This window comes from Pavona decussata, unplaced genomic scaffold, assembly GCF_977016875.1.
Source record: "Pavona decussata unplaced genomic scaffold, jaPavDecu1.1 SCAFFOLD_367, whole genome shotgun sequence".
Lineage (NCBI taxonomy): Eukaryota > Metazoa > Cnidaria > Anthozoa > Scleractinia > Agariciidae > Pavona > Pavona decussata.
The window spans coordinates 320,001-345,873 of record NW_028145743.1 but is presented as its reverse complement, the minus strand read 5'-3'; the positions used below and the strand labels follow the sequence as shown (position 1 = coordinate 345,873).

The following is a 25,873-nucleotide window of genomic DNA, read 5'->3' as shown; positions in this document are numbered from 1 at the left end:
GGAAGGCTAGGTGAATCCTTTTCTTAAATATTCCTTCAAGATTGGATCTTGTCAGTTGCCCCTACACTGGGCAGTTAAACTCAGAAATTAAATGCAGTATATGTTACTCGACCAGAACAGGAGTTAGCAGTAAATGAGAGATTTTACCTGGAATGAGAATTCATGTTATTGGCACAGCTGTGGACCAGTGAGGCCAATGGCCGCCATCTTGAATACGACCCAAAACTATAATTAACGAAATTTGTTGGGATGTTGTATTGTTTTCATGATAGAAATTCAGAGTGTGATGGAATGGAACACTTTGTTATTTTTCGTCAGCATTGTACGACATCGTTCAATGGTAACATGACAAAAACCTTGCATTCTCCCTCAAAAATGTCTGAAAGTCGTGCTTCGTAAGGTACCGTTCTCGGACACCTATGAAGTAAATCTAGCCCAATCTTCTCTAAATGCCCATTAACAATGGACCAACCCTTGTCTTTTTGTACCTGAGGGTTGGGTTTTTCTCCAAGCTCAAGACCGCTAAAACTTAACAACTTTCTTTTTCTTTTTTTTTTCTTTGTAGGTAACGTCTAATTAAAAATGGCGGGATCCTAATCTGATGCACATCATTTAATGCATGTCGTTTTACTTCTCAGTGTAGAAGTATAAAAACTAAATTGAGAAATAAATGAACAATAAAACATGAATCAAAACGCGTTCGTGTGACTTTGTATTTATTTAGCTCATTTAAAACTGACAGCATACGCTAATCCAATGTACCTCAAGCCCTCATTTTCATTGGTTCGGGTGTTTTTATTATCATACTAAAGTTTCAAATAGCTGTTACTGAGACCCTATACTTAACACCTAAAAGTACGTCTTTGGGTAAGATTGTTTTCCTTAGTGGCAACGAAGTTAATACACGTACACATCTATCCGGTATACACTCCTTCCCGTCAAGAGATATCAAAATAAAAATAAAAAAAAATCAATTAGTGTGTTGAAAGACTATCCTCCCTCCGTAAGACACACATAATTAAAAAGGAATCCCAAGCCCTGAAGCTATAAACAACGAAAAGACCGGAAGACATTGTCTCGTTCTAAATAGTTGGGAAACGACTCAGAATATAACCTACTGAGGAAGATGATAAACTGAACATTTTCAGGGTAGTCATGCAAATATTTGGATAATTTTTTTCCAGACATTTTTCCCACTGAAAAATTGGAACTAACACTGACTCTCTGGTTATTATGCAACGTTGGTTTCATCTCATGCTACCAACAGCAATGCATTACGGACATCTGTCGATTGACTCTCAACAAGCCTTATTTTAATTATGTATGAGCAAAATGTAACGATGCCCACCAAAAAAGAACGAAAAAAATTTACTAAAAAAAAAAGAACTGTAGGTTCCTTTTTGGAAGAATCACTACATCTTCTGACCTTGATTAAATGATTAAAAAATCAATACAACAGTACATACACCTCTTGCGCGAGTAAAACAACATATCATTTTATTGACAGTATTTGACAATTACATTACAATAATTCGTTTTACTATTGGCGACGAGCGCTATCACGTCTATACCATCGCGGGAAATGGCCATCAGGCTAAAAACAAAAAGAAAAACTTTATCAGAAAATGAATGCTTTTTCACGCATGCAGCTCTTTAAGTAAGCAGGAACATTTATCAAATTTTAAACATTTACCTAAATACGACAATATATCTACCAAGAAAGGCGAAGGAACTTCACTGTGTACATTTGACACAACGGATGAATATTCACATTACAGTAGCATTATATTATTGTACTATGGAAAAAACATTAAAAGACAGAAAATACAGAAAACAATGCACATTGCAATTTTCTTGAATAGTGACGAGGGCATCTCGTAAAAACTCAGTATTGGATTTGTGATGAGGACATTTCAATGATTTCAACGAAATTCTTACTGAACATAACCGTTGTCGCTTCTGTTTCTACGTTGTCCTAGTCTCAAGATTTGTGATTTCTGGAACAACTATTAAGTGCTCAGGGGCCCGTTTCTCGAAAGTCCCGGCAACTTACCAGGCCCGATAAGTGTCCTTGGTGAAAAATGTTACTTAAGGTTACCCTATACCTTCAGAGGTGTCTCATGTTTAAGCGAAGTAGCGTGTCAAGTTTAAACTGTAGGTACCTAAGCCCCCATATTAAATTAAAGCTTATAGAGCTGGCCATCAAACTATGCCAAGAATTTTGAAAGAAAATGAAGTGTCGAATTTTTCACGACCTCTAAATGCGAGCGTCCGAATCACCTTTGTAAAGCTACAAGTCAAAGCGAATTTTGTTTTTCTCTAATTTAATTTGCTCCTCAGTTTCCGGACCCAAAGCGCTAAAAAAAACGTGTCTGCGTTTTGCCATATTTAATCGCAATGAAAAGTTATAAAGCATCTTCGAAATAGGATGAAAAAAATGTGGAGTGATCGTATAAACATCGCTCTCGGAGAAACAAATATTTCGAAAGAAAAAAATCGCAGACTTGTTTTTGTTGTTTATATGTTTAACTAGCTACTGTCCAAATTTGAAGGCAAATGAACAAATTCCTTTTGAGTTTTAGCTCTTTGAAGCGACTCCTCCAAGTGAAAAAATTGATTCGAGAAAACAGCGCTAAAAATCGGCAATTCATTTTATTTCAAAATTCTTGGTTTAGTTTGATAGCCAGCTCTATAAGCTTTAATTTGATATAAGAGTTCAGGTATCTCCAGTTTAAACCAGACGTGCTACATCGCTTGGACGCGAGACACCTCTGAAGGAAAAGGGTAACCTTAACAGAAGTCAATTTTTGTTAGCTTTGAATACTAAATTTCAAAATCTTATAATTCAATAAACACATTGGACAAGTACGATGTCTGTAATCACAGTGTAATCGGCGAAAAACAAACATTTAAAAATATTCTTACCGGGCCCGGTAAGTTACGGGGCTTTCGAGAAACGGGCCCCAGGTCATCAATCTTGTTCATGAAATCTCACTTACCGTATAAAGATTTAATTCCAGCAATGTCGTCTCGGTGCAGCTTGGGCGTGCCGCGGCTAGCCGTAGGCCACATTACGGAGCCCTTTACATTAGAGTGTCCGAGCCCCAAAGCGTGGCCAATCTCATGGACCGCGACATAAATCAAACTGTTTGCCCCCCAAATGGACCCGGTCTCAGTAAATCTTTCTTCGTCGTCGAAATGGATCCGTCCATCTGTGGGAAAGAAGGCGTGAGCCAGCACACTTCCTCCACCAAAGATGCCCGTTTTACCATCGAAAGGACTGGAGCACTTCCCTTCACCAGGAACACCGTAGTGTGTTCGTCTGCCAAAACTGCGAATATAACCAATTCAAACAAGTCTTCGTTACTGATGGGCATTTGCAACACTGAGACCCACAGAAAGGTCTTTAAGAACACATCGATGGGCGAACGTTGCTGATAAAAATAATTTCACAGGACAATCGCGGTTTAAGTAATGTAAATAAATTAGGTTAAAATAATAGAAAAGTGTACCTGACCCTGAAGTCTGCATTCCTGGGATTCGTTGTTCTAGTGAACCTCAGCTTCGGTGCCACATCACTCCAGGTTTGGAAAGCTCTTTGAATGATTCTTGCTTGGTCTCGCTGTGACAGGTCATCTCCATAACTCATATAGTACGTCAGTGCTGTCTTGCGCCATTTATTCCAGCTGGTGGTATATCTTTTAACACGCATGCCTTCGTCACCGGCGTTAAGGTCCGGGACTCCACATCGAGGTTTACTCATCTCTTCAACGGTCGCTTCGTCTAATCTTCCTGTAACTGGGAGACCAAAAAAGCGCTGGAACTTTTTTATGCCTGTCTTGACGTCATTATTCGCTGATCTGCTGGTCGGCGACATGTAGCCAAATTTGTAGAGATAATCCTGAAACGAGAAATTAACATCGTATAGTTGAGGGCCTGCACAACTTCGCCATAATACTTTTTCCATAAAAGCAAACATGACTTCTCAACACTAGTACTTTACCTGAAAACTCAAAGATGCAAGCATGATGGATTTAACCCTAAATTTAATAAACTCAGTGGAAGTCTATTTTTCTGGATTTTACTTCTACGTGAAGAAAAGCTAATCACTGCTCAATCTGGCGGTCATTCAATAAGACATTAATCGCAAAGAGTAGGGCATGGAGTTCCCGGTGTGCTGGTCTGGTCTTTGTGCTGTTTCATGATTTCATGGGTTGGGTGGGTAGGATGAGGTTGCTAATGGACATATGCTGATGTAAACCGCATTTGAATATATACATGAATAGAAAATGCGGTATATAAATATATTACCATTACCATTACCATTACATAATTCTTGCCAAATCCTGAGAAGAGTCAAAATTGTGCTTTGCGAGGACCTCCGATAGTCCTTTTTGTCCAATGTTATATCAACGCGGCTCCAATCGAACATGAAATTGGAACTAGTTGTTGTTTTTGGTATAGTTGGGGTCCTGCACAATTTTGTCACAATGTGACTCTGCCTAAAAATATGTTGTTCATTTGATTATATTTTATTTTTATGTTTCCAAAAATTCTAATGAATGAATCTTTGAGCGCCTTTTTTGATGCTAAATTTGACTCCTAATGGAGTCAAGTTCAGAACTTTTTACGATCCAAATGGCGGTTACCTGGGAACGGTTACATTTTCACGCGTCGTCCTTTTTAATCATGTTCTTTACACGCCTTCAAAGAATTCAACCACCTCTCCATGCCCCCCCTGGTAACTAAACACCGTAATGTGCAGTCTACTTTATATGACAAAACATCACCAAGATTTGATCAATCTAAATCCCTTCGTCAATGAGAGTCTCGATGAGGGTCTTGAAAAATTCATATTTCTTGAAAATTATAAAAACACAATGTCGTGAGCTATCACTCTTCCAACATGGCTACTTAAAATAAGTGTTTGCGTAAATTTGTAGTCACCCTTAACAAACTTATTTAAATAAAGCTAAATAATGGTTCGCTATGTCGCTATATTTTAAACCTCGGATTTACAGAGTAGCTGTAGAAGCTAATATCTCCCAGAAAAGAAAAAATAAAGAAAACTAAAGAAAAAAGAAATATATTATGATATAATGTAAGCCTAAAATAATAATAAAAAATAATTAACTACTTATTACACATATTACAGCGACATTTTTGCTCGAACGAAATCTAGCGCGATCTAGCGCGCTTTTCATTTAAAATCATTGAAGGATGTTATAGACCTCAGGTCCCCAGTGAGTCCATATATATGAAGAGTTGTATAAACCAAGTGCTAGGTGATATTATAAGAAGCTTTATAAAAACTTACCAATGCCAAATCATTTTCACTTTGGTCTTCCTCGCAATATGCGGCATGAAAAGCAAGAAGCGAAGCAAAAATTGTAAGATACATCATTTTGGTCATGGCTGCATTGATTCTCGAGAGAACTTGGATATGCGAACAATGTTCCAGAACTTGTGTACCTTTATTTTCTTGAGCATTGTATCAGCTGCAAACCTGCATAGAGGCTGGTTAAACATCGCTGGACTTCGGTGTAGAAATCTAGCATATTCATCTTTAAAAATAAAAAAAAAGTAATAAAATCAAGGTATTCATAAATAAGGATGAAATTATTTTAGGTCAGGTATGTTTGTAAATTTCTTGAAAAAGATAAATTTGAGGGGTTCAAAACCTTCCTTTCGAAATTAACAATTTCATGGACGAGCTAGGACAGGTGAACTCAGATACCTGCAGAAAAATATAATAATAATAACTGCTGACAATGACGCAGGCTCCTAACTATTTGCCTATGAGAAAAAAACGGTGATAGCCTGTCTTTTGTGACAAAATTAAATAATAATAACACCCATTGAGCTTCGCAACAGCAAATAAATCTGAGTAAACAACAAGGTAAGAATTCGAATTTACTCCTCAAAGTCACTGTAAGCAAATGAAATCTTTAATTTACACTTCCAAGGTGATTTCTAGGAGTATTCTGGGCCACAGTGAGACTCACTTTACCCCATGATCCTGACAAGCTGAACGACACCTCATTTACGTATTATATTGCACTTTTTGGAATATTCCCCGACAAAAAAACAAAAAAAAAAAAAAAAAAAAGATTCTTCTGTCTTTTAGTAAAATCGCTGTGACCCCTGACTTTAATTAAAACACACAAAAAGGCATACGGCCGCTTTTAGTGAAGCAATAAATCCATGAATAAATTATAATACGATAGTTTTACGGGCCAAACAAAACGCTAGGGAAAAAATGTGAGATGCATTCTGTTAACGGTTGTAGCAATTGATGAGCAATTTCCCTCTGTGTCTTCAAACCTCGTGTGTCTCAACTTATTTTCTTAGATTTAACATACTTGTTCATCCGTCAGTAAACTTTCCCAGATGTGAAAACATTTTTCATAATTTCTTTTCTTTTTTATTTCAAGGCAAAAAAAAAAAAACCAAAAAAACAAACAAACAAACCGACAACTGAGCCAACAATGATCTAAAATGGTGAAATTAAAATAATTAATTTTCTTCATGGAAAAAAATTCTTGTGCAAACGTCTCACTCAGCAGACGTTTAAAATCATCAAAGACATAAACATCCATGAGGTGGGTAGCAAAGCTCCCAAACAACACATCGTTCAACGAGCTGAATACGTATGTCACCCTCTATATCCATGCTTCAACTTTTATCACAAAGAGAATGATGAGGAAGCTTAAATTAATAAGTTCCTTTAGTTTATTTTAGCTTTCCCTTCAATTTTCCCTTTTACCTCAAGATCTATACATGTACTTTGTCTTTTGACTTCTTGCATTTAGTATATGTTATATATGTTTTTAAACAGTAATCAATGGTAAACTAAAACAAAAAATAAATAATAAATGCGCGGTTAGCCAACTTTTCTTTTGAGAAATTTAACAGGCTTAGCTGAGAACTGTTTTAACTCGTAAGGCACCTTACCAATAGGAAATCGTGATCATAGTTTCTCGCACGCTCGAAATGTGCAGAACGTTTGCAAAGTAGCAAAAGGAGGCATCATCTTTTTACGAATATGTAAAACAAGTGTGGGGAAAATACAAGTTATAGTAGAAACCTAACTCTTTAAATTATTGTTTATTTAGCTATTGAACTGTATTGCACTATTACACATTCAACAAGCACGAGACGAGTGGTGGTCACACGGTCTTTGTTAACAGCTGCGTACAGTCTTTACTTTGCTTCTCTCAGCGAAAACTAAAAATAAGGCCCTTTTTAGATCAGGTGTCTGTGCCAGTGTTCTGTGCCCGCTCACAGAAAAGGAAGTTGTTTAGACTCCTTGGTGCTCAATAAGCAAACGTTTTCTCGTTCCTCAATTTAGCGCCTGTTGTTTTGTTTTCTATACTGAGAGAGGCACAGGGAAAAATTACGGGAACTCAGTTTAAAAAGAAATCCCGTTCAGACGAGCGCTGGTGCCAGGGAACGGTATTGAGTACCACCCTTAAGGGTGGTGCTTGTGCTAGGGCACGGTTCTAAGATTCTTGCTCGGGAAACAACAACAACAACAACAACAACAACAACAAGATATGTTCAGACTAGTGCAGGTATCCAAGAACGACCGGAGTATCTAGTCCGAACGGAACCTTGCAGAAATTTAAATGCGAATAGTTTAATTTAATTTTCATGATGGATGCTTGCCTCGAATTTTGGAAACATAAATATATAATTAGATAGATGTTAACTTCCACGTGATTTTTTTAAGGTCGGCAAACGGGAGGAAAACATCTGCTGTCGAAATAATTTTACCCTCACAAGACCTGTTTACTTAGAAGGAAACTCGTTTATGGAATAGTTAAAATTGATTTATGACTGTTGAAACGTTTACCGAAATTAAAATTAAAAATTAATTACCAACGTAGACCAAAGATCGAGAGTGCATTGTTTCAAAATTAGGATTTCATATACACGGAGACCTTCTGATTAAAGCTCAAGATCAGCTCAGGACTCAAGCTTTAAATAGTCCTGCTAATAGAACTTTTTCATTAATGGCGGCCGATAAATTATTCTTTTGTTTTCATGAAATTTAGCCTTACTAGCCTCGTCACCATGTGCAAAATTCCAAAGAACTTTTACTCTGAAATGAGGTTAGTAGGGCTAATTAACATATGTTGAAAAGAATAATAAATCGGCCGCCATTTATGAAAAAGGTCGATAAAATAGTCTTTTACACAACTGGAGGCAGCTGAACAATCGTCATTCAAAATATAAGACATGTGTGAGCCTACAGTTTTATCACAGCAAGAAATGTTCTATTCAGTGATCTTCGTTTTGCTACTCTTTTTCCATGCCGCAGTTTGCAGGGTAGACGAAGATGATGATTTTGCTTTGGTAAGACATGATACCAACTTTGTAAATCTTCCTTTAGTGGAGTAGTTAACGATATCTAACAGGACTGCGGAAGGTAATGACTTCGATTCGTCTGCTGGACTCAGAATTATTTTCTCTTTAATCTTGTGTACCGGTTTGTGCCGGGCCTTACTAATGCTTTCTAGGCCGCCATTTACATGCATTCGTTGTTTTTCTTAAAACTTTCAGAATTATCTTTCCAAATTTGGTTACATGTCAAAAACTAGCAGATCCTCCAGCAACGACGTCACAACCGCCATAAAAAAGTTCCAGAAATTTTTTGGTATCACTGTGACTGGAAAAATGAACGAGAAGACCTTGGAGGAGATGAACAAACCTCGATGTGGAGTCGCAGATTTAGGTGAAGGTGGAGATAGAATGCGTGAAAAAAGATATAGTGTGTGGTTTAAGAAATGGTCTAAAACGTCTTTCAAGTATTATTTAAGTTATGGCGAGGATATGTCGCACAACGACCAAGCAAGAATCATCGCCAAAGCGTTCAAAATGTGGAGCGACGTGGCACCAAAGCTGAGATTCAGCAGAACTACGAGGGTCAGCGATGCAGACTTAAAGCTCAGGTAAAGTTTATTTCTGCATCAGTATTACCAACAATACCATTATGATTGTTGTTATCGTTATCTTTGATCCTTATAATATATATATTTTTCCTCGCGAAGCGAGGGCCGAAGGCCCGAGCGTAGCGAGGTTAATAAATTTGTCGGGCCGAAGGTCGCGCTCGGGAGCTAAGCCGTGCGAATTCGAGCCGAACATATATTTCCTCGCGAAGCGAGGGCCGAAGGCCCGAGCGTAGCGAGGTTAATAAATTTGTCGGGCCGAGCCGGCCCGAGCGGAACTAAGCCGCGCGAATTCGAGCGAAAAATATATTTATATATGTCTATATATGTTTATATCTTTGAAGGTGTCCGCACAATGACGTCAGACTGTCTGGCCTTGTCTGGAGCAAAATTTGCATACATGGAAAAAAATATGCGTGCATGATCAAATTTCAACTGCAATGTTCATCAATATTCACTGGATACAGAACTATCTCTCCAGAATCTTTTCCCTTTCTTTTAGAAATCTTTTTTGTGAAATAGTGCATTAAAGAAATTACACGTTTTGTGGCCGCGGTCAATAATTTTCCGTGGGAAATAAATTCATCGAACACGACAGCGCTGCACGCCCGTTGTACATTACGTCGCGTCAGAAATAGATTTTCAACCGCAAACTAGCCCGAGGAACTACGAAAACACCATGCTCATCAAAAAAAAATTCTTATGCGCCTCTTAATCTCCTCGTTTGATGCTGCAATACGAGTAAAGAGGGCTTTCCACCCAGCCCCCGCTTCGCGAGGTTTTGCGAGTCACGTATTTCTAGTTATTCCTCGCGAAGCGAGGGCCGAAGGCCCGAGCGTAGCGAGGTTAATAAATTTGTCGGGCCGAAGGCCGCGCTCGGGAGCTAAGCCGTGCGAATTCGAGCCGAACATATATTTATATATATGTTTATATATTTCCGTGAAGGTGTCCGTGCTGTTGCCTGGCAACAATGCGCAAACAAAGTATGAATGACGTCAATCTGTCTGGCGTCGTCTGAAAAAAATTTGCATACATCGGAAAAAAATGCGTGCATGATCAAATTTCAACTGCAGTGTTCATCAAAATTCACTGGATACAGAACTATCTCTCCAGAACCTTTTCCCTTTCTTTTAGGAATCTTTTTTGTGAAAGATTGAATTGAAGAAATTACAAGTTTTGTGGCCGCGGTAAAATAATTTTCCGTGGGAAATAAATTCATTGAACACGACAGCGCTGCACGCCCGTTGTTCATTACGTCGCGTCAGAAATAGATTTTCAACCGCAAACTAGCCTGTGGAACTACGTAAAGACCATGCTCATAAAAAAATCCTATGCCCCTTTTAATCTCCTCATTTGATGCTACAGTACGAGTAAAGAGGGTTTTCCACCCAGCCCCAGCTTCGCGAGGTTTTGCGAGTCACGTATTTCTAGTATATATGTATGTGTGTTTATACATTTCCGTGAAGGTGTCCGTGCTGTTGCCTGGCAACAGTGCGCAAACAAAGTATGAATGACGTCAGATTGTCTGGCGTCGTCTGAAAAAAATTTGCATACATTGAAAAAAATATGCGTGCATGATCAAATTTCAACTGCAATGTTCATCAATATTCACTGGATACAGAACTATCTCTCCAGAATCTTTTCCCTTTCTTTTAGAAATCTTTTTTGTGAAAGAGTGCATTAAAGAAATTACACGTTTTGTGGCCGCGGTAAATAATTTTCCGTGGGAAATTAATTCATCGAATGCACGCCCGTTGTACATTACGTCGCGACAGAAATAGATTTTCAACCGCAAACTAGCCCGTGGAACTACGAAAACACTATGCTCATCAAAAAAAAAAAATCTTATGCGCCTTTTCATCTCCTCGTTTGATGCTACAATACGAGTAAAGAGGGCTTTCCACCCAGCCCCAGCTTCGCGAGGTTTTGCGAGCCACGTATTTCTAGTTTTAATATTGTTGTTATTGTTCCTGCTTGAAGTCTTAAGATCGTTGCAAATCGTTGGAATACGTCGAAAGCGACACCTTAAACTTTACGTTTTTATCCGTGGCCCACTAAGGTCTGTAGTTCGGTTCTCTAACCTCTCTTTGCAGTTTTGGCAGACGATCACATTCAGGCGTCCCTGGTGAAGGCCAGTGTTTAGATAGATTTGACGGCAAAGGAGGGGTGTTGGCACACGCTTTTTATCCTACAGATGGAGGGCTCCATTTTGACGAGGACGAAAAATTCACGGAGACCGGTTCCATTTGGGGAGCAAGAAGTTTAATCCATGTTGCGGTCCATGAGATTGGTCATGCTTTGGGGCTCAGACACTCTAATGTCAGGGGTTCCGTAATGTGGCCAACAGCTAGCCGAGGAACTCCCAAGTTGAGCCGAGACGACATTGATGGAATAAGAAATTTATATGGTTTGTGAATGTTATATGAACACTAGCATTGTCCATAACACTTAACATTTTAAAGAGATACACCATCACATTTATTCCACTGCGCATATGGCACAGACTGACATTCAAAACCTAGCAGTATGTAGGATGTTCGTCCCATGAACCTAGTTTAAGTTCGACACCTGGTGGGAGCACTCGGATATCCTGTTTCCGAGAATACCTGTGTCACTCACTGAATAATCAATACACACTCTCACCAACCCTTAACATACTTGCCAAATTTGCAAAATTGCTATAATTATGATCGATGCATTCTAGCATTCTGTGGATGTTTTTTCGAGAACTCTGGCTGTCCAAACTCAGTTTCAGCTAAAAAAAAATTAGACGTTTTACGACCATGAAAGAAAGAAAGGGATACAGCAACATCATATTTTTTCTAATATAAAATATTAGCCGATGAAACGAAGATAATTTAGCATCCCGCCATTTCAGGCTGCTTTATTTATCTTGCTTTTATTGATGAATTCATCATCTTCAGTTTCAGTGTTGCCACATCTTGTACGTAACATATTTGCGTCACAGACAGTAAATTTCACCTCTTCTCTCTCCAGTTCAAGAAAACAACGTAAACTGCCATTTAGTTCGACAGATACATTTTGTTACTTTTAATGTAATGATTGCATAAGATTATTTTTTTATAAAATGTTACCAACAATTATTTTCAAGTTATTACAAAACAACTTACGCCGTTTAAAATTGTCTCCTTCTTTCATGTCTTTCAGGTTGATGCTTAGTCCAACGATCCTACCTTTGCTGCTACTTGTTTTTATCATTAGCATGATATTCAATGAGTTTGAATAAACATTTACACTGCTTACATTACAGCTTGATGTTTATATATTGAACTTTTAGCCGATCGTATTATTTTATTCTAGCAAACTAAAAGCCCTGTTAAGTGGTTTTGAAAATGAGCTTTGAGTTCGTTAGTCAGGCACCATTTAAAGTTTACAAGCTGTTGCTGGTTGTCAAAAATAGTAGCTGACCCTTGCTCATATTTTTTTTTTTTTTACGATGGTATTTGCCCCTTTGAGAACGGAAGGAATTTTTTACTTTTCCAGTGTTGCGAAAATTTTGAGCTGTCATTGTTCTGAAGTCCAAATCCATAATTCTAATAGATCTCTATCGAAAGCAACCATTAGGTTCTTCAGAGTCCAAGGAGTGATTGCATAAATTTTACAGGGGAGTGATCATAAATTTCCATTTATTGTGGTGCTGTTTATTATGCCCTATAAAATGATCAATGGGAGTTTTCTGTGTCGTTAACTGCTTTCCAAAGGATTTTCTTGACCTCCCATTGCGTTCCCAAGCCTCATTACACCGCGTTTAGGGAAGTGATCCAATGTACAGCGTGAGAAAATCCTTCGTTGCAGGCAACTCACACTATCTTAAGATATTTTTATTTATACATCCCAGCCCTGGAACCTCGACTATTTCGCCTAAAAACCTGAATGCCTTGGCGACACCGTTTTGAACATGCGTGGTATTCCAAGGTGTGATCATTTAAATGCAATCAACTGAGTGTTATACCTTGGAATTGATTATTATACAACACAAAGTATTTCAGTAACTTTTTCAGTAACTTTTTATGCGCTTGTGTATACTTCTTTGTTCGTTTGTTTGTGTGTTTGTTGCAATGTCTTGATCATTAAATGCACGAGCAAAAGCGCAAAAGCTTAACGGCTGGGTTTTTTTGTTTTTTGTTTTGTTTTAATATTTTCGTTTTCTGCTCCAACTGCTAATACTTGCTGATAATATTCCTCTCCATTCCAAGCAACCAACTGACGATACAACAACAACAACAACAACAACAACAACAACAAAAACAAGAAACAATCTAAGACTTCTAGAAGTTTAAAGATAAAGTTTCCTTAAGGATGCTAGGCCATACTATCAAAGTTCCTTTTTCGCAATTTGGTAACTGAATCTGCGACGTTTAGCAGTTTCTTGCCTTATTGTTTACTAAGGCATTAATATTCCCTATTCCATACCAAAAACGGCGGCATTTTCGGCATCCAAGAAGAAAGACATTCAAATATCTCATGTTATGAAAGAGAAGAGGTTTCCACTCAGGATTAATGTAATTTTCGTAATTACCTTGACATCCAATAATTTGAGGTAATAATTTTGCTTTAGACTGGAACAATTCCTCTCTTGTTCCTATCCAAAACGGCTAATCTGCCTGGCATTTCCTCAAAATTTATTGGCAAAAAGGTTAACTGTTTGAGCTATTATGTCGCTTTATACTCATGTAATTTTTAATCTCGGGTTTAACGTATTATTGAAAGACACAGTTGTGGTCAACAATGTTTGGCCTAAATATTGAGAAGAAAAATCAAAGTTGATATTATGTTATGATGAAGACTAAACAACGAACAGCGGCCTGCCTAGGCCAAACTTTCAAGTGGATTACAGGCGGGTGGTATAAGATCAAGTTTAAAACGGCAAAAAAAAAACCAAAATGTTTACAACGGCAGGGGGAGACAGGGAGTGGTGAGCGAGTAGTATTGATTAAAAAGAAACTGAAGTTGATTTCAATCGCAAGGGAAAGCAAAAACAAACATTTTAACCCGACATATATAATTCCGGCAAGGACTGTGTGTAAACACAGGTTGAGTATGATTAATATAGAAAGGGCGTAAGACGTCTGCTTAATATGACATTTGCTGCTGAGAACACTGCAATTAAATCCGATTATATAAGAATTATTAAAATCGAACGACAGCTGCTGAACTTAATACAGAACCGCCGCGTGTTTGTTTGTTTATTTTTTTAATATTTGATTGAGCTGTGTCCGTTGTTCGCCGAATAATGTTTAAACAGGCTCCTTTTTCAATTCGACAACTAGATAAATTTTGCAGAAAATAAACTTCCATCAACATAATAAACATTATATTTTGCCACTTCTCTGTTGAGAGGTATGCTGCTCAAGATGTTTTGTCTTTTGATTTTCATTTTGTTGCCGGTTTTCAATGACGTGGTTTGTGAGGAAGAGGAGGAAGCTGGTTTTGCTTTGGTGAGATTAATTCTGATTGATATGATGTGCAACCATAGGCTTACCATCCTCTCTATGTGCGGTTGAATGTGGTGCTAACTAAATGGCTCCACTGGGGTTCTGGGACATTTAGGGCTTTCAAAATGGTTTAAAATGACAAAAAATACTCATACATAGTGTTGAAATCTTTTGCTATGCGTTAGTTTGTCGAAGGAGTTTAACAAAATTTCCTGAAGTTTGTAGTCCTCTACACCTCTTGAATCAAACTTCAAATTTGTAAAACTGCGCTTGAACCCAAACAAACGCACGAACATAAAGCAACAAAGTACATCTTTGTTGTTCCAATTTTTGAGCATTTTTATTCTATTGCAATCTGTTCAAATACTCTGGATAACACAGACATTTAAGACATTTAACAGCAATATCCATTAAACTTAAATAGGAAATAAGAGATCTGATGTGAGCTTGGGTTGCCTCTCCCTACTTAAGACCTTCTAGGAGGATCTTCTGAAAGTTCAAACACCCGGGGGAAACGAAACTGTAGGCGTCATCCTAGAAACATGGGTAATTCTACTTTCGTCTGATATAAACTCCTAATTATTAATTATTTGCTTCCTCAGAATTACCTCACCAAGTTCGGCTACATCTCCCTTAGCAGATCAGCCAACAATGACGCGACGACCGGGATAAAATATTTTCAGAAATTCTTTGGTCTACCAGTGACAGGAACCCTGGATGAAAACACCATAGAGGTGATGAACAAACCACGCTGTGGATTCCCAGATACTGAGAAGAGCAGTGACAGCGTGCGCGTCAAGCGGTATGACGCACGTTACGGAAAATGGAGCAAAAACTCGTTGAAGTATTACCTGAGTTACGGCGAGGACCTGTCACGTAATGATCAAGCAAAAATCTTTGCCAAAGCGTTTAAAGTGTGGAGTGACGCGGCACCAAAGCTGCGATTCACAAGGACAACCAATCTTAGGGATGCCAACTTCAAAATAAGGTACTGTATTGTTCATTTTATATATGATTTTATCTCTCAATCTAAATTAACTAGGTTCACATTAAGTTATTGTGAGACCTACAAAATATCGCGTTAAATATCATCACCGAAAAAAAATTGTCATTTCTTTTGAGACAAAGAGAAGAACATTTAAAGTACATAAAGCAATATTTGGATATAGGTGTATCGCCTATTTTTCTGAGCACAATTTCCGGGTGCCGACATTTTATATTTGGCGACACCATATGGTCGTCGATATTGTCAGGAACCTGAAGTTCTGGTTAAATGGGTAACATCTATAACAAATTTCAGACCAAAAGGGCTCAAACCCTTTGCCCGTGGGCGTTTAACATATCGGCTTATGTGAGGGAGTACCCCACTCTTCCCGGCGAGTAGCTCAATGGTAGGGCATCCGAACTAGTGATCGGAGGATTAGTATATCTTTGTCACTAACTGAATGATATAATAATAATATTTTCATTTCACTTTTTTGAGATAAGTGCTACTAGAATTGTTGAGCACTGTTTAGAAAAACAAAACAATTCACAACCATATCGTCTACAGCTTTGGCCGAGGAAAACATCGTGGACCTGGAGAAGTCACCTGTTTCTCTGACTTTGACGGCGAAGGAATGGTGCTGGCTCATGGTATAACACCTCCTGATGGCCGAATCCATTTTGACGAAGATGAGAAGTTCACGGAGACGGGAAGTTCACGGTTTTGGAAGAAATCTGAAAGTTTGTATTATAACGCCGCCCACGAGATAGGTCACGCTTTAGGGTTAGGGCACTCCGATGTCAAGAGCTCGCTAATGTGGCCGCTTGCACGCAAAGGCAAACCTCAGCTGAATCAAGACGACATTGCTGGAATAAGGTCTTTGTACGGTATGTTATATGCATTTTTATGATTCTCGCTCACTTTACAGATCAAGTCTGGTAACTCGGTACATTGTCAAGTAAAAAAAAAGCAAAATAATCACCCTGAGACTATTAATCTCCTATATTTTGGCCTGAATTACCTGAATTCTGGAAATCCTCCTCCCCTTATCTATTTCCAGCAAACCAACCTTACTTATACTGTATTCTATTTTGTATTTTAGCCCAGCCCATATAACAGCTACGGGGATGGGGGGAGGGGGGCGGGTGCTGCGGGGAAGCTTTCTATTCAGCAGCTGAAGAAGAAAGGGTGGAAGCCTGTAACCTGGCCTGCAATCACTTATCTATACCTTACAAAGAAGTCCGGTATGAAAGTTTATGTTCCCCGGTAGCGCGTTGACCAGATACGAAGAAGCAAATTACATAATATCATTTATTGCCCTTGGGAACATACACAGTGCTAGCATAAAATTAATCAGCAACTTGTCTAATTTTAACTTGAACATTTATAGCTTGAAATTATCGGCGCACAAATTCTTAAATCAAACTGAAACCCGGGATGCAATTACACTGGTGATCATTATACAGCCGCAGCAAGCACTATGACCTATGATATCACAAGTTCTCTACTGCAATTAAACGCCTAAACAAATATTACAACACACCAAAAATTTAGAGCATGGTTTTCATCGACCCCCATCTCTTTCCTCCGTGTGCCACGGTTCTGAATGAGCCAGCTTGCACATCCCAGGGTTGATTTTTCTTTGCTAATATTAGTCCGTGTAAGCAAATAATAAAAACGTTCGATAAAGTACAAAATTATAATAGTTATTTTAGTGGAATCCTGATAACTCGAACCCTCAGAGAGGAACAGTTCCAATATAATGTTTTTGTGTTTGTCTTTCAGGCTGATTCACAATGGTCCTGCCTACAACTCAAATGATTTGATTATGAATGGGAATTTGTTTAACATTGTCATCTACATTTACCGTATGTCACAATAAAACAGTCCGCAATTCTAACTATTGTTGGTTGTTTGTATTGATAATCATTCAACAGACAATTCGAGTGTACATAAAGGAAATTTATTTTATTCATTTGTTTATTAATAATTCACCATGACGGAAAACTTTTTTAATTACGAAGAGCAAATATAATATATACAAAAATAAGAGAAAGGGAGGTACTTGAGTGGTGAAGAGGCCTCAAAAGAAATCAGAAGGCTTTTCGTGTTACGTTTAAGATAAACTAAAATTCATATTGATAGCCGAATATATGTAATTGGAAATAAGGCTATAAATAACTTGAGACAGACTGCTAACACGTTAAAGAGTTTGGTCTACCGTAGGATATATGCGTAGAATATTCGAGTATTATTTCGCGCTTCCTTTGTTTACGACGGCTAAACATCTTTTTATTTATTCGTTATTGATATCATTATCGCCATCACCATCATCATCATTATTGCCATTATCTCAGAACCATGTTCTAGCAGTCAAGAACGCACCCGGCCGTATTATCAAAAAAACGTAAAAAAGGAAAGAAAGAAAGAAAGAAAGAAAGAAAGAAAGAAAGAAAGAAAGAAAGAAAGAAAGAAAGAAAGAAAGAAAGAAAGAAAGAAAGAAAGAAAGAAAGAAAGAAAGAAAGAAAGAAAGAAAGAAAGAAAGAAAGAAAGAAAGAAAGAAAGAAAGAAAGAAAGAAAGAAAGAAAGAAAGAAAGAAAGAAAGAAAGAAAGAAAGAAAGAAAGAAAGAAAGAAAGAAAGAAAGAAAGAAAGAAAGAAAGAAAGAAAGAAAGAAAGAAAGAAAGAAAGAAAGAAAGAAAGAAAGAAAGAAAGAAAGAAAGAAAGAAAGAAAGAAAGAAAGAAAGAAAGAAAGAAAGAAAGAAAGAAAGAAAGAAAGAAAGAAAGAAAGAAAGAAAGAAAGAAAGAAAGAAAGAAAGAAAGAAAGAAAGAAAGAAAGAAAGAAAGAAAGAAAGAAAGAAAGAAAGAAAGAAAGAAAGAAAGAAAGAAAGAAAGAAAGAAAGAAAGAAAGAAAGAAAGAAAGAAAGAAAGAAAGAAAGAAAGAAAGAAAGAAAGAAAGAAAGAAAGAAAGAAAGAAAGAAAGAAAGAAAGAAAGAAAGAAAGAAAGAAAGAAAGAAAGAAAGAAAGAAAGAAAGAAAGAAAGAAAGAAAGAAAGAAAGAAAGAAAGAAAGAAAGAAAGAAAGAAAGAAAAGAAAGACATGTTATCTCGCAAAAAAATCATGTTTTTGTGAAAAATGAAATTGTGCCTTGACGGGAATATAAGGCCTTCCCCATACCTCGCGAACGGTCAAACTAGTAAGCTCAAGGTAATATATTTTATCATAACAACAAAACAATAGTTGTGGTTACACTTAGCCCTTTCACCCATTGGTAACTAGCATTTTCCCACGGGTAAGGATTTTTTTGTGTGTAACCGCTTTTCCCAGACCGAAACTGCCTTTGGGTTATTTCCATGGATACATCAAAGAGAACAAAAGAACTTCCCATGACAGTTCCTGAACTGAAAAGTACGGTTTATCTGCTCCCTGAGGTGGCTTGGCCAATCGTCATACAGAACGTAGCTAACACAGGAAATCGCCTGCTATGCTCTGAGTTGACCTCTGATACGCTTGGCTAATTTCGCGCTTACTGTACTGGTAACACAAGGTGATATGGCAGGGTTTCGTACATCACTGTGAGTATTTCTTTCTTTATTTTCACGAGTTCCCTCTTCAGACTATCAGTTACTAAGTTGATCAAGTTGCAATCTTTTTGTTTATTTGTTTATAGGAACGATAGTCAAAACGAAGATTCCTACTACAACGGCCGGGTATTTCTTTGCGCCTTCTTCGCTGTCTTCTCGCAAAAAAACTGTTGGATTGCTATATTTATGGAGGACTGTCGAATAATTAGCAGGAGAATCACTGAAATCAAGCTTACAAGATCTCGACTTGTGTCATGCATATCGATCTGTACGTTTCCCACCAAACTGCATGCATGGTCGTCATGGTCAGTGTGAAATCATATCTAATCATATTTTTCCCTGAGGGGAGTTCTGTTACTGTGTAACCGCATCCCCAAGGGTAACATGAAACCTGAGCTAAACCGAACCCAAGCCATTTACCCTCCGGAAGGCCCCAAACCCAAGGTGTGTGTAACCACGACTAATGATAAGGAAAGTCTTTCTATTTTTTTTTTAAAGCCAAAAAGGGCCAAAAATCTTCAGCTTCAGCTGATCTTCCGCTTCTTAAGACAGAAGAGATAGCGTACTCAACTGAACATTAAACTATGTTGAAAAACACTTCTGAGGTTGGTTCACAACAAGACATAAATGTTAAAATATTTTCGAGAAAGCTGGCGAAAATTAAAGAGAAACAAATTAAATAGCTCTCAAGGATTTTAAATTTCCTCCTGCCGGCCATTTAAATAATAATTTTACAAAATGTATTCAGGTACTCGGCCTCTGTTTACGAACTTTGCGAACACATGCTCGGAATTAGAATGGAACGAGCAGATTCACGTCTGTGTCCTACTTCTTTTGCAGTTAGTAGCTTTCAAAAACCATAACAAGGCAATTTCATGGAAAATAAATAGCTAATGCATTTTATTTATCTTTTTCTTACCTTTCCCCTCAAAGAAGCTGAATAAATGCCAAAAGAGAAACTAATAAGTAAACTATGACACAACTCTGCTTAAAGAATTTCAATTCTTTTCTTGACAGCTGAATTAGTACTAAATTGAAATTAAAGAATTAGTATACGATTGGTGTCTTCGTGGTCCAGACTTTACTCGCACAAAACAATAAAACAAATAGTCTCTAGTACACTCTTATACAATGGTTGATGTAGAGAGCAACCCATTTCCCTTTTTGAAAATAATTTATAATACCAGGAAGGGATATTGTTTTATCCATTCATTCACCCAATTTAAAATCACTCGGCTGCGCCTCGTGGTTTTAAATCCCGATAAAACACTGCTGCTCGTGTTTAAACATTACATAACTATTATAAAAAGCAACTTAGACATACGTGTGGCGATGTATTATTGGTGTCGGTATCTACACTCAACAACTTTAATGGGGGAAAGAGAGCCCAAAAGGGTAAGAAAGCGAACGGAAAACGAGGCCCCATGAGAGGGTTCCAGGAGCTTATCAAAAGTTTCCAAAGGAAAACAAATTATCTCTAATGTTAGCTGCTAAAGATATGTTTGCTTCTTGAAAATTAATCTAATCGGAGGTAAACTTGGCGGTGAAAGTTATTAAATTTGAATTCCATCTGCTGGAATTTGTTATTGAAACAATTTAAATGACCAAATTGACTTTGTTCATATTCAAATATTGTAAAACAAATTGAAACTTAAGGAAATTATTGTTCGATAGCTACCGTTTAAATGGCTACACTTTTATCAAGTCAAGTTTTTCTTTATGGTTACCGTGTTCAGCACAAACAAAGTAACATGAAAATGTGTCTCAATAGCTTCAATTATAGATTTTAGAGTTTGACCCACAATTTGCTTGTAATTGGACAGCCGAACGGTGTTTAACCAGCCTTCTCAAAGAGGAACCAGGTGAAAAAATCTCCAACAAGAGATAAAGTATATAATTTCAAGGCATCAGTCCTAGGCCGAGAATCAAACTGATCAATATGCTTTATTCGGTAATTTTTGCGTCGCTATTGGTCTTCCATGCCGCCTTTTCTGCTTAAGAGGAAGATGAAGCCGATTTTGACATGTGGGGAGCTTGGTTTGAATCCAACAACAGCTCTTTGCCTATAAATTTTTTAAACATCTCTGGCTTCCAAATTCAAATTTTCTTAGATGGAAGTGAACTTGGTGGTGTATTGATGATGATTCTGATCTGATTGATTTAGTTACTAAACACATTTATTAAATCTTTAGTCATTATCCAATGTTGTATATTAAGATTTGTTGCCATATTTGCCTCTTTAGAATTACCTCGCCAGATTTGGTTACATTTCAAAAACCCGGTCTGGTAATCATGACTCGGCAACAGCAATAAGAAGTTTCCAGAAATTCTACGGCTTACCTGAGACTGGAGAGCTCAACGACGAGACCTTGGAAGAAATGAGAAAACCCCGTTGCGGAGTCCAGGATGTCGACGGTAACGGGAGAATGTTGGAGCGATCGCCCTCGGGACACTCCAGGAAAAAGTGGTGGGGGTCCTCTTTCACATACTTTTTGTACAAGGAGGAGGATTTGCCGGAAGCTGAGCAGCACAGAATAATTGCCAAAGCGTTTAAGATCTGGAGAGACGCAGAACCCAAGCTGAAGTTCACCAAAGCAAATTACCAGCTGTCGAAACCAACGAATGCTGACTTAAAAATTAGGTATCTTAACAATTCGTTTTAGCTATTTTTGTTGTTGTTTATTGTTTTTCTTGCTGCTGCTGTCTTTTTGTTTCGTTTTTTTTTTTTAATACCATATCCGCCTTATTCTTACTAATTTTCGCGCGTACTTAATTTCGCGAAAATTCGGGACCCGAATTTCGCGAGTATTAATTTTCAAGAAAAACTAGGGCATAAGTTTTCTTATTTTGGCGATTTATCATTTTTTAATCAGTCGTAAGTCCCGATCGATCTGAGGGCACTTGTCGCAAAGAATAATAAAAGGCTGGGAAAATACAAAAGTCTGGTTCAATATAACTGCAAGGAGCCTACAAATCAGTGGAAACTTTGATGACTGTTTTAAAGACGTTTTGGTAGAATTACAAGCTGAAGAAACCAGTTAATCGGAGGAAGAGTACTAGTCGTAAACAAGAGCGGAAAGATGTTTTAAACTGAGGACAGACAGTTACAGTTTTTATTCAGAACAATTAAACACAAGGTCCTGTTAAAACATTTCAAATGGTCCATGAAAACTGTTATCATACCGATAGTTCGGAGACAGAAGTACTCTCCTGTTGTGGCTTTTAAACACTAAATCTTCTTTGAAAATATCACTGAAGCTGGCATTTTCAAAGTAAATATCACCCGTTTGAACGTTTATGAACAGATTTGTCATAAAAAAAGAGACCAGTAAATATACAAAATATAAATGTAACGAACGGCAGTCGATTTATTAAGGACTTGAAAAAAGAAATGTCATTGGTATCTATCAAGGTATTTTTCCAAGGTGGACCGTTGAAGGCTGTGTTCCAAGGTTGAAGGATGTGGGCGTCGCGCGGCACTCAAATTTAGTAGGCACTTTATGTTGTATATAGAACGCGAGAAACTGAGCAATACTTGATGTTGATTCCCGTGTATTACCAGCCTACTTAACGACCAGCCTTAATTTGCAATTAGTGCAGTCAAGTTATGACGATTTATTAAAGAGGAAGAAATTACCTACTTTGTTAAATGAGCGATTACAAAATATTTGTTTTGATGTATAAAGTGAAAAAATGGCTTCAGCCCTAAGCCTGTTACCGACTTATTAACATCGAAGTTCTCAGGATATAACCTGGCACAATCTGACTTTCCCTTACCCCTCTTTGCTACAGTGACCTACGGGAAGACATTTTGCAGCTATCTGCAGGCTGAAGAAAGAACGTGCTCATCGCTTACGACATTGAAAGCAGAGATTGGTTTACGTGACTTTGAAAAATGGACGTTGCAATTCCTGCCTTAGTCATTTTTAATTGATTGATCATTTTATATATGGTGGGTTGTTTTCAAAACTTATATCGCTTTCTTAGCTCGATCATGTATGTATTTTTCAAAAGTGATCTCATGTATAATTATAGTAATCGTCATGTAAACAGTTTTTCCTACATTTTGTTATTTTCTGTGTCCGCTATTCATAGAAGGATTCTTTCCCTCGGCTAGTCTATTATGTCTGGATGGGCTAATTAGTCTAAAGGGAATCCGGAAAACTTTCTTAGATCATTTGTGGTAAAATTGTACACATTAACGTATTTTCTATGTTACCTTTATAATAGCTTCGGCAAGGAAAGGCATTCCGGAACACCATTTGAGCCTCTATGCGCTACTGTGTTCGATCGAAAAGGTGGTATTTTGGCCCACGCCTTCCCACCACGTGATGGACGAATTCATTTTGATGACAGCGAAAAATGGACTGAAAAGGGAGGATTCTGGAGTGCATCCCAAAGCCTGCTTTATAATGCTGTCCATGAGATTGGCCACGCATTGGGTTTGAATCACTCCAACAACAAGGATTCCGTCATGTGCCTGAATTTCGGAAAGGCGTCCCAAAGCTCTCTCGGGATGACGTCCGTGCAATACGAGCATTATTCTGTAAGTTGGTTAAAAAAATAGTACGGTTCTCTAAATCCTTCGCATTCAGTACGCAGCCTATAAAAGAGTTATTAGTTGATATACCTTCAGAATATCTTAGGACAAGAATAAAAGCTAGCACACTCGCAGGTCAGTATCCCTTTTCGTATGAAAACAAAGACGTTGGATATCTTGATATGGGCAACTTTTATTTGAAGGTGGACCGTCCAGAGGTCGCTTTTGAAATATCCTAAGCAAGAGATTTTTCGATCTTTGAGATTAACCCAAACATGGCTAGGTCATTAATTGTAAAACAACTTTCCACCGGAGAGGTCAGCTTACGAATCCCAGCCCTTTCACCGTTTGACGAAAGGCTATTGTTTTGTTTTTTTTTAGTAATTAATGTGCGTTTGTTCCCCTCATGATATTTCTTTTCGAGTAGCATTAAAGCATTCAACGAAGTCGCCAATATGTAATTATCTTTATATGTCTTCAGCGGTTTCACATTTGATTTTTTGCCTTAATAAGTTTTTTTTTTTTTCACATGAAAAATTGTCCTGGATTCTGTTTTTTCTTGCAGAATGATTGCTGATGTCGATCTCATTCCACTCAGCAGCTCCACTGATATGTTGTCCTAGTGACACTCAACAATTAAGCAACAAAAAGAAAACAACGTACAACATTATAATATTGTGAAAGAAGACCAAAATAAAAAAGAAAAGAGAAGCAAAAGCGGAAACATTGGAGTTTTGTATTTTTGTCGAACCTTTGCTCTTACAAGTTAAAGAAAGTAATAGCTATTTTAGCAACATTCCGTTCCCACTATTACATCATTTCGTTTCTGCGGCCAAAGTCATGTTCAGGTAAAGACTCTATCAAAAAGCAATAGGGACCCACCTTACCGAGACCTAGATCTGTTACTGATAGAATCAGTCCAATTATAATCAGTGAGTCATGCTAAAGATGAGGAAATAAGACAAAAAGAGCGACTCTCTCAAAGATACTTATATTCATTTTCCATCCACCCAATAGAATTCCCTGAAAATATGAAAAAGATCGGAAAAATTTAGCTCTCTTTTCGTGCTGTCGCCACGAATCCAAGTGGCGAGATCGTGAATTGTAAGATTTGCAGTTGTTAGTTCGATGAACCCAAGTTAAGAGTAGCAAATTGAAAAAGTGGCTCGTACTTACGGTCTCTTCTACATATCAGTGAAAAGCTACATCCATCGCCACTGAAAACCTGGCCGCAATCCAGTTTCTGTTCCAAAACTGAAAGGTAAAAGTTGTGACATTCGACAAACAAGGCCATTACTAAATAAATAAAATTCTAAATAAATTATATTGAGCATACACACGCCAAGAAATGAAATATCTATCGATTTGAAATTTCTCCACAAAGGAGAGGATTTCGTAGTAATTTGATCGTAATAAAGACGCTGTAGGATTTTCCTTAAGGCTTTCCTGTAACTAAGTCTATCAAATTGAAACGAATTCACTGTCCGCTATGTTTTTTTTTTTTTTTTACCGCTAACCAGTTCGTTTATCGGCTCAAGGACTTTTACTTTTGCCCCATATCAGTGTTACCAGTTTTTTCGACCAGCAGGAATTCAAACAAAGACAGCAGAGAGAAGGTAGAGCAAAAATGACTATTGCATGGCAACAGTTTGGTTTGTTTTGGCGACTGAGTTTATTTAAACCGCAAGTAAGAAATATTTTGATTTATTCAACAAAATAATTAGGCATATCATTTTAAACAGACCCCTTATTTTCCACGTGCCGCACCAAGAAATACGCAGTTATTTGCCAGTCGCTAGTAATAATCAAGCGAGGCGTAACTTCAAGGCACGACAGAGCTTGCAACAAGGATGCATGATAGGGGCGAAAACGTCTTCGGTACAGCACTGAACTGGGGTCCTAAGACCACAAACAACAATACAATTAAAGTTAAACACTTGAGTTTGATTATAATTTCTAGTTCAATCTGGAGACATTTTTTCCCCTTCTTCCCGTTTTTGCCGTTTATCGAAATTCTGCCTTGTTTGTCTTAGGAAAAAGGAAAGAAAATCAATGTTCATTAGGAAGAAGAATTTGCCGTGGCGTGGGAAAGAAGCATTGCTGTGACCAACATCTGGGCATGATTCTGATCATCAATATCGTAATATTAGCAGCACAAAGTATCAGTATACAGCTATTCCTGATCTTTTTATTAGATGTTAAGATAAAATTGCTCCTCTTTGGCTTTTCATATAGAAAGGTGATTTAATTCAAACATATTCGTGAACCTTTTCAAAGCTCTATTAGATTCAATTCCAGATTTTTGTTTTTCCCTCTCAAAATCAATACAATATAGGATATCGATAGTTCTACAAAATTTG

At 37.6% G+C, this 25,873-nt stretch overlaps 4 protein-coding genes across 5 annotated transcripts in view; 3 read left to right on the top strand and 1 right to left on the bottom strand.

Annotated features, from left to right (window-relative positions):
- Positions 1-1,471: 1,471 nt before the first annotated feature.
- Positions 1,472-5,590, bottom strand: LOC146452502 (matrix metalloproteinase-18-like). Of its 2 annotated transcripts, XM_085097808.1 has the most exons (5): positions 5,473-5,548; positions 5,318-5,343; positions 3,513-3,901; positions 3,000-3,331; positions 1,472-1,594 (listed from the first exon to the last, which is right to left on the bottom strand). In XM_085097808.1, exons 3-5 carry the CDS (start codon positions 3,875-3,877, stop codon positions 1,590-1,592), a joined length of 702 nt encoding a protein of 233 aa, XP_084953934.1. In that variant the 5' UTR covers positions 3,878-3,901; positions 5,318-5,343; positions 5,473-5,548; the 3' UTR covers positions 1,472-1,589. The 2 variants fall into 2 exon arrangements, with proteins under 2 accessions (XP_084953934.1, XP_084953933.1); XM_085097807.1 differs by having other exon boundaries at positions 5,318-5,590.
- Positions 5,591-8,241: 2,651 nt separating this feature from the next.
- On the top strand, positions 8,242-11,366 carry LOC146452501 (matrilysin-like). Its single transcript, XM_085097761.1, has 3 exons — positions 8,242-8,358; positions 8,566-8,954; positions 11,045-11,366. The coding sequence occupies exons 1-3, from the start codon at positions 8,242-8,244 to the stop codon at positions 11,364-11,366; spliced, it is 828 nt and encodes a 275-aa protein (XP_084953887.1).
- A 2,960-nt stretch (positions 11,367-14,326) lies between these two features.
- LOC146452500 (uncharacterized) lies at positions 14,327-24,090 on the top strand. The gene is made up of 9 exons (XM_085097760.1): positions 14,327-14,410; positions 15,010-15,395; positions 15,960-16,279; positions 16,321-16,330; positions 17,178-17,260; positions 19,060-19,142; positions 21,217-21,614; positions 23,204-23,519; positions 24,079-24,090. The coding sequence occupies exons 1-9, from the start codon at positions 14,327-14,329 to the stop codon at positions 24,088-24,090; spliced, it is 1,692 nt and encodes a 563-aa protein (XP_084953886.1).
- Positions 24,091-25,670: 1,580 nt separating this feature from the next.
- The window catches only part of LOC146452499 (matrilysin-like), an 8,686-nt gene continuing 8,483 nt past the window's right edge, over positions 25,671-25,873 (top strand). Inside the window, exon 1 of the mRNA XM_085097789.1 lies at positions 25,671-25,873. This exon is cut by the window's right edge and continues 274 nt beyond it. The gene's annotated coding sequence lies outside the window, so the exon portion shown is untranslated.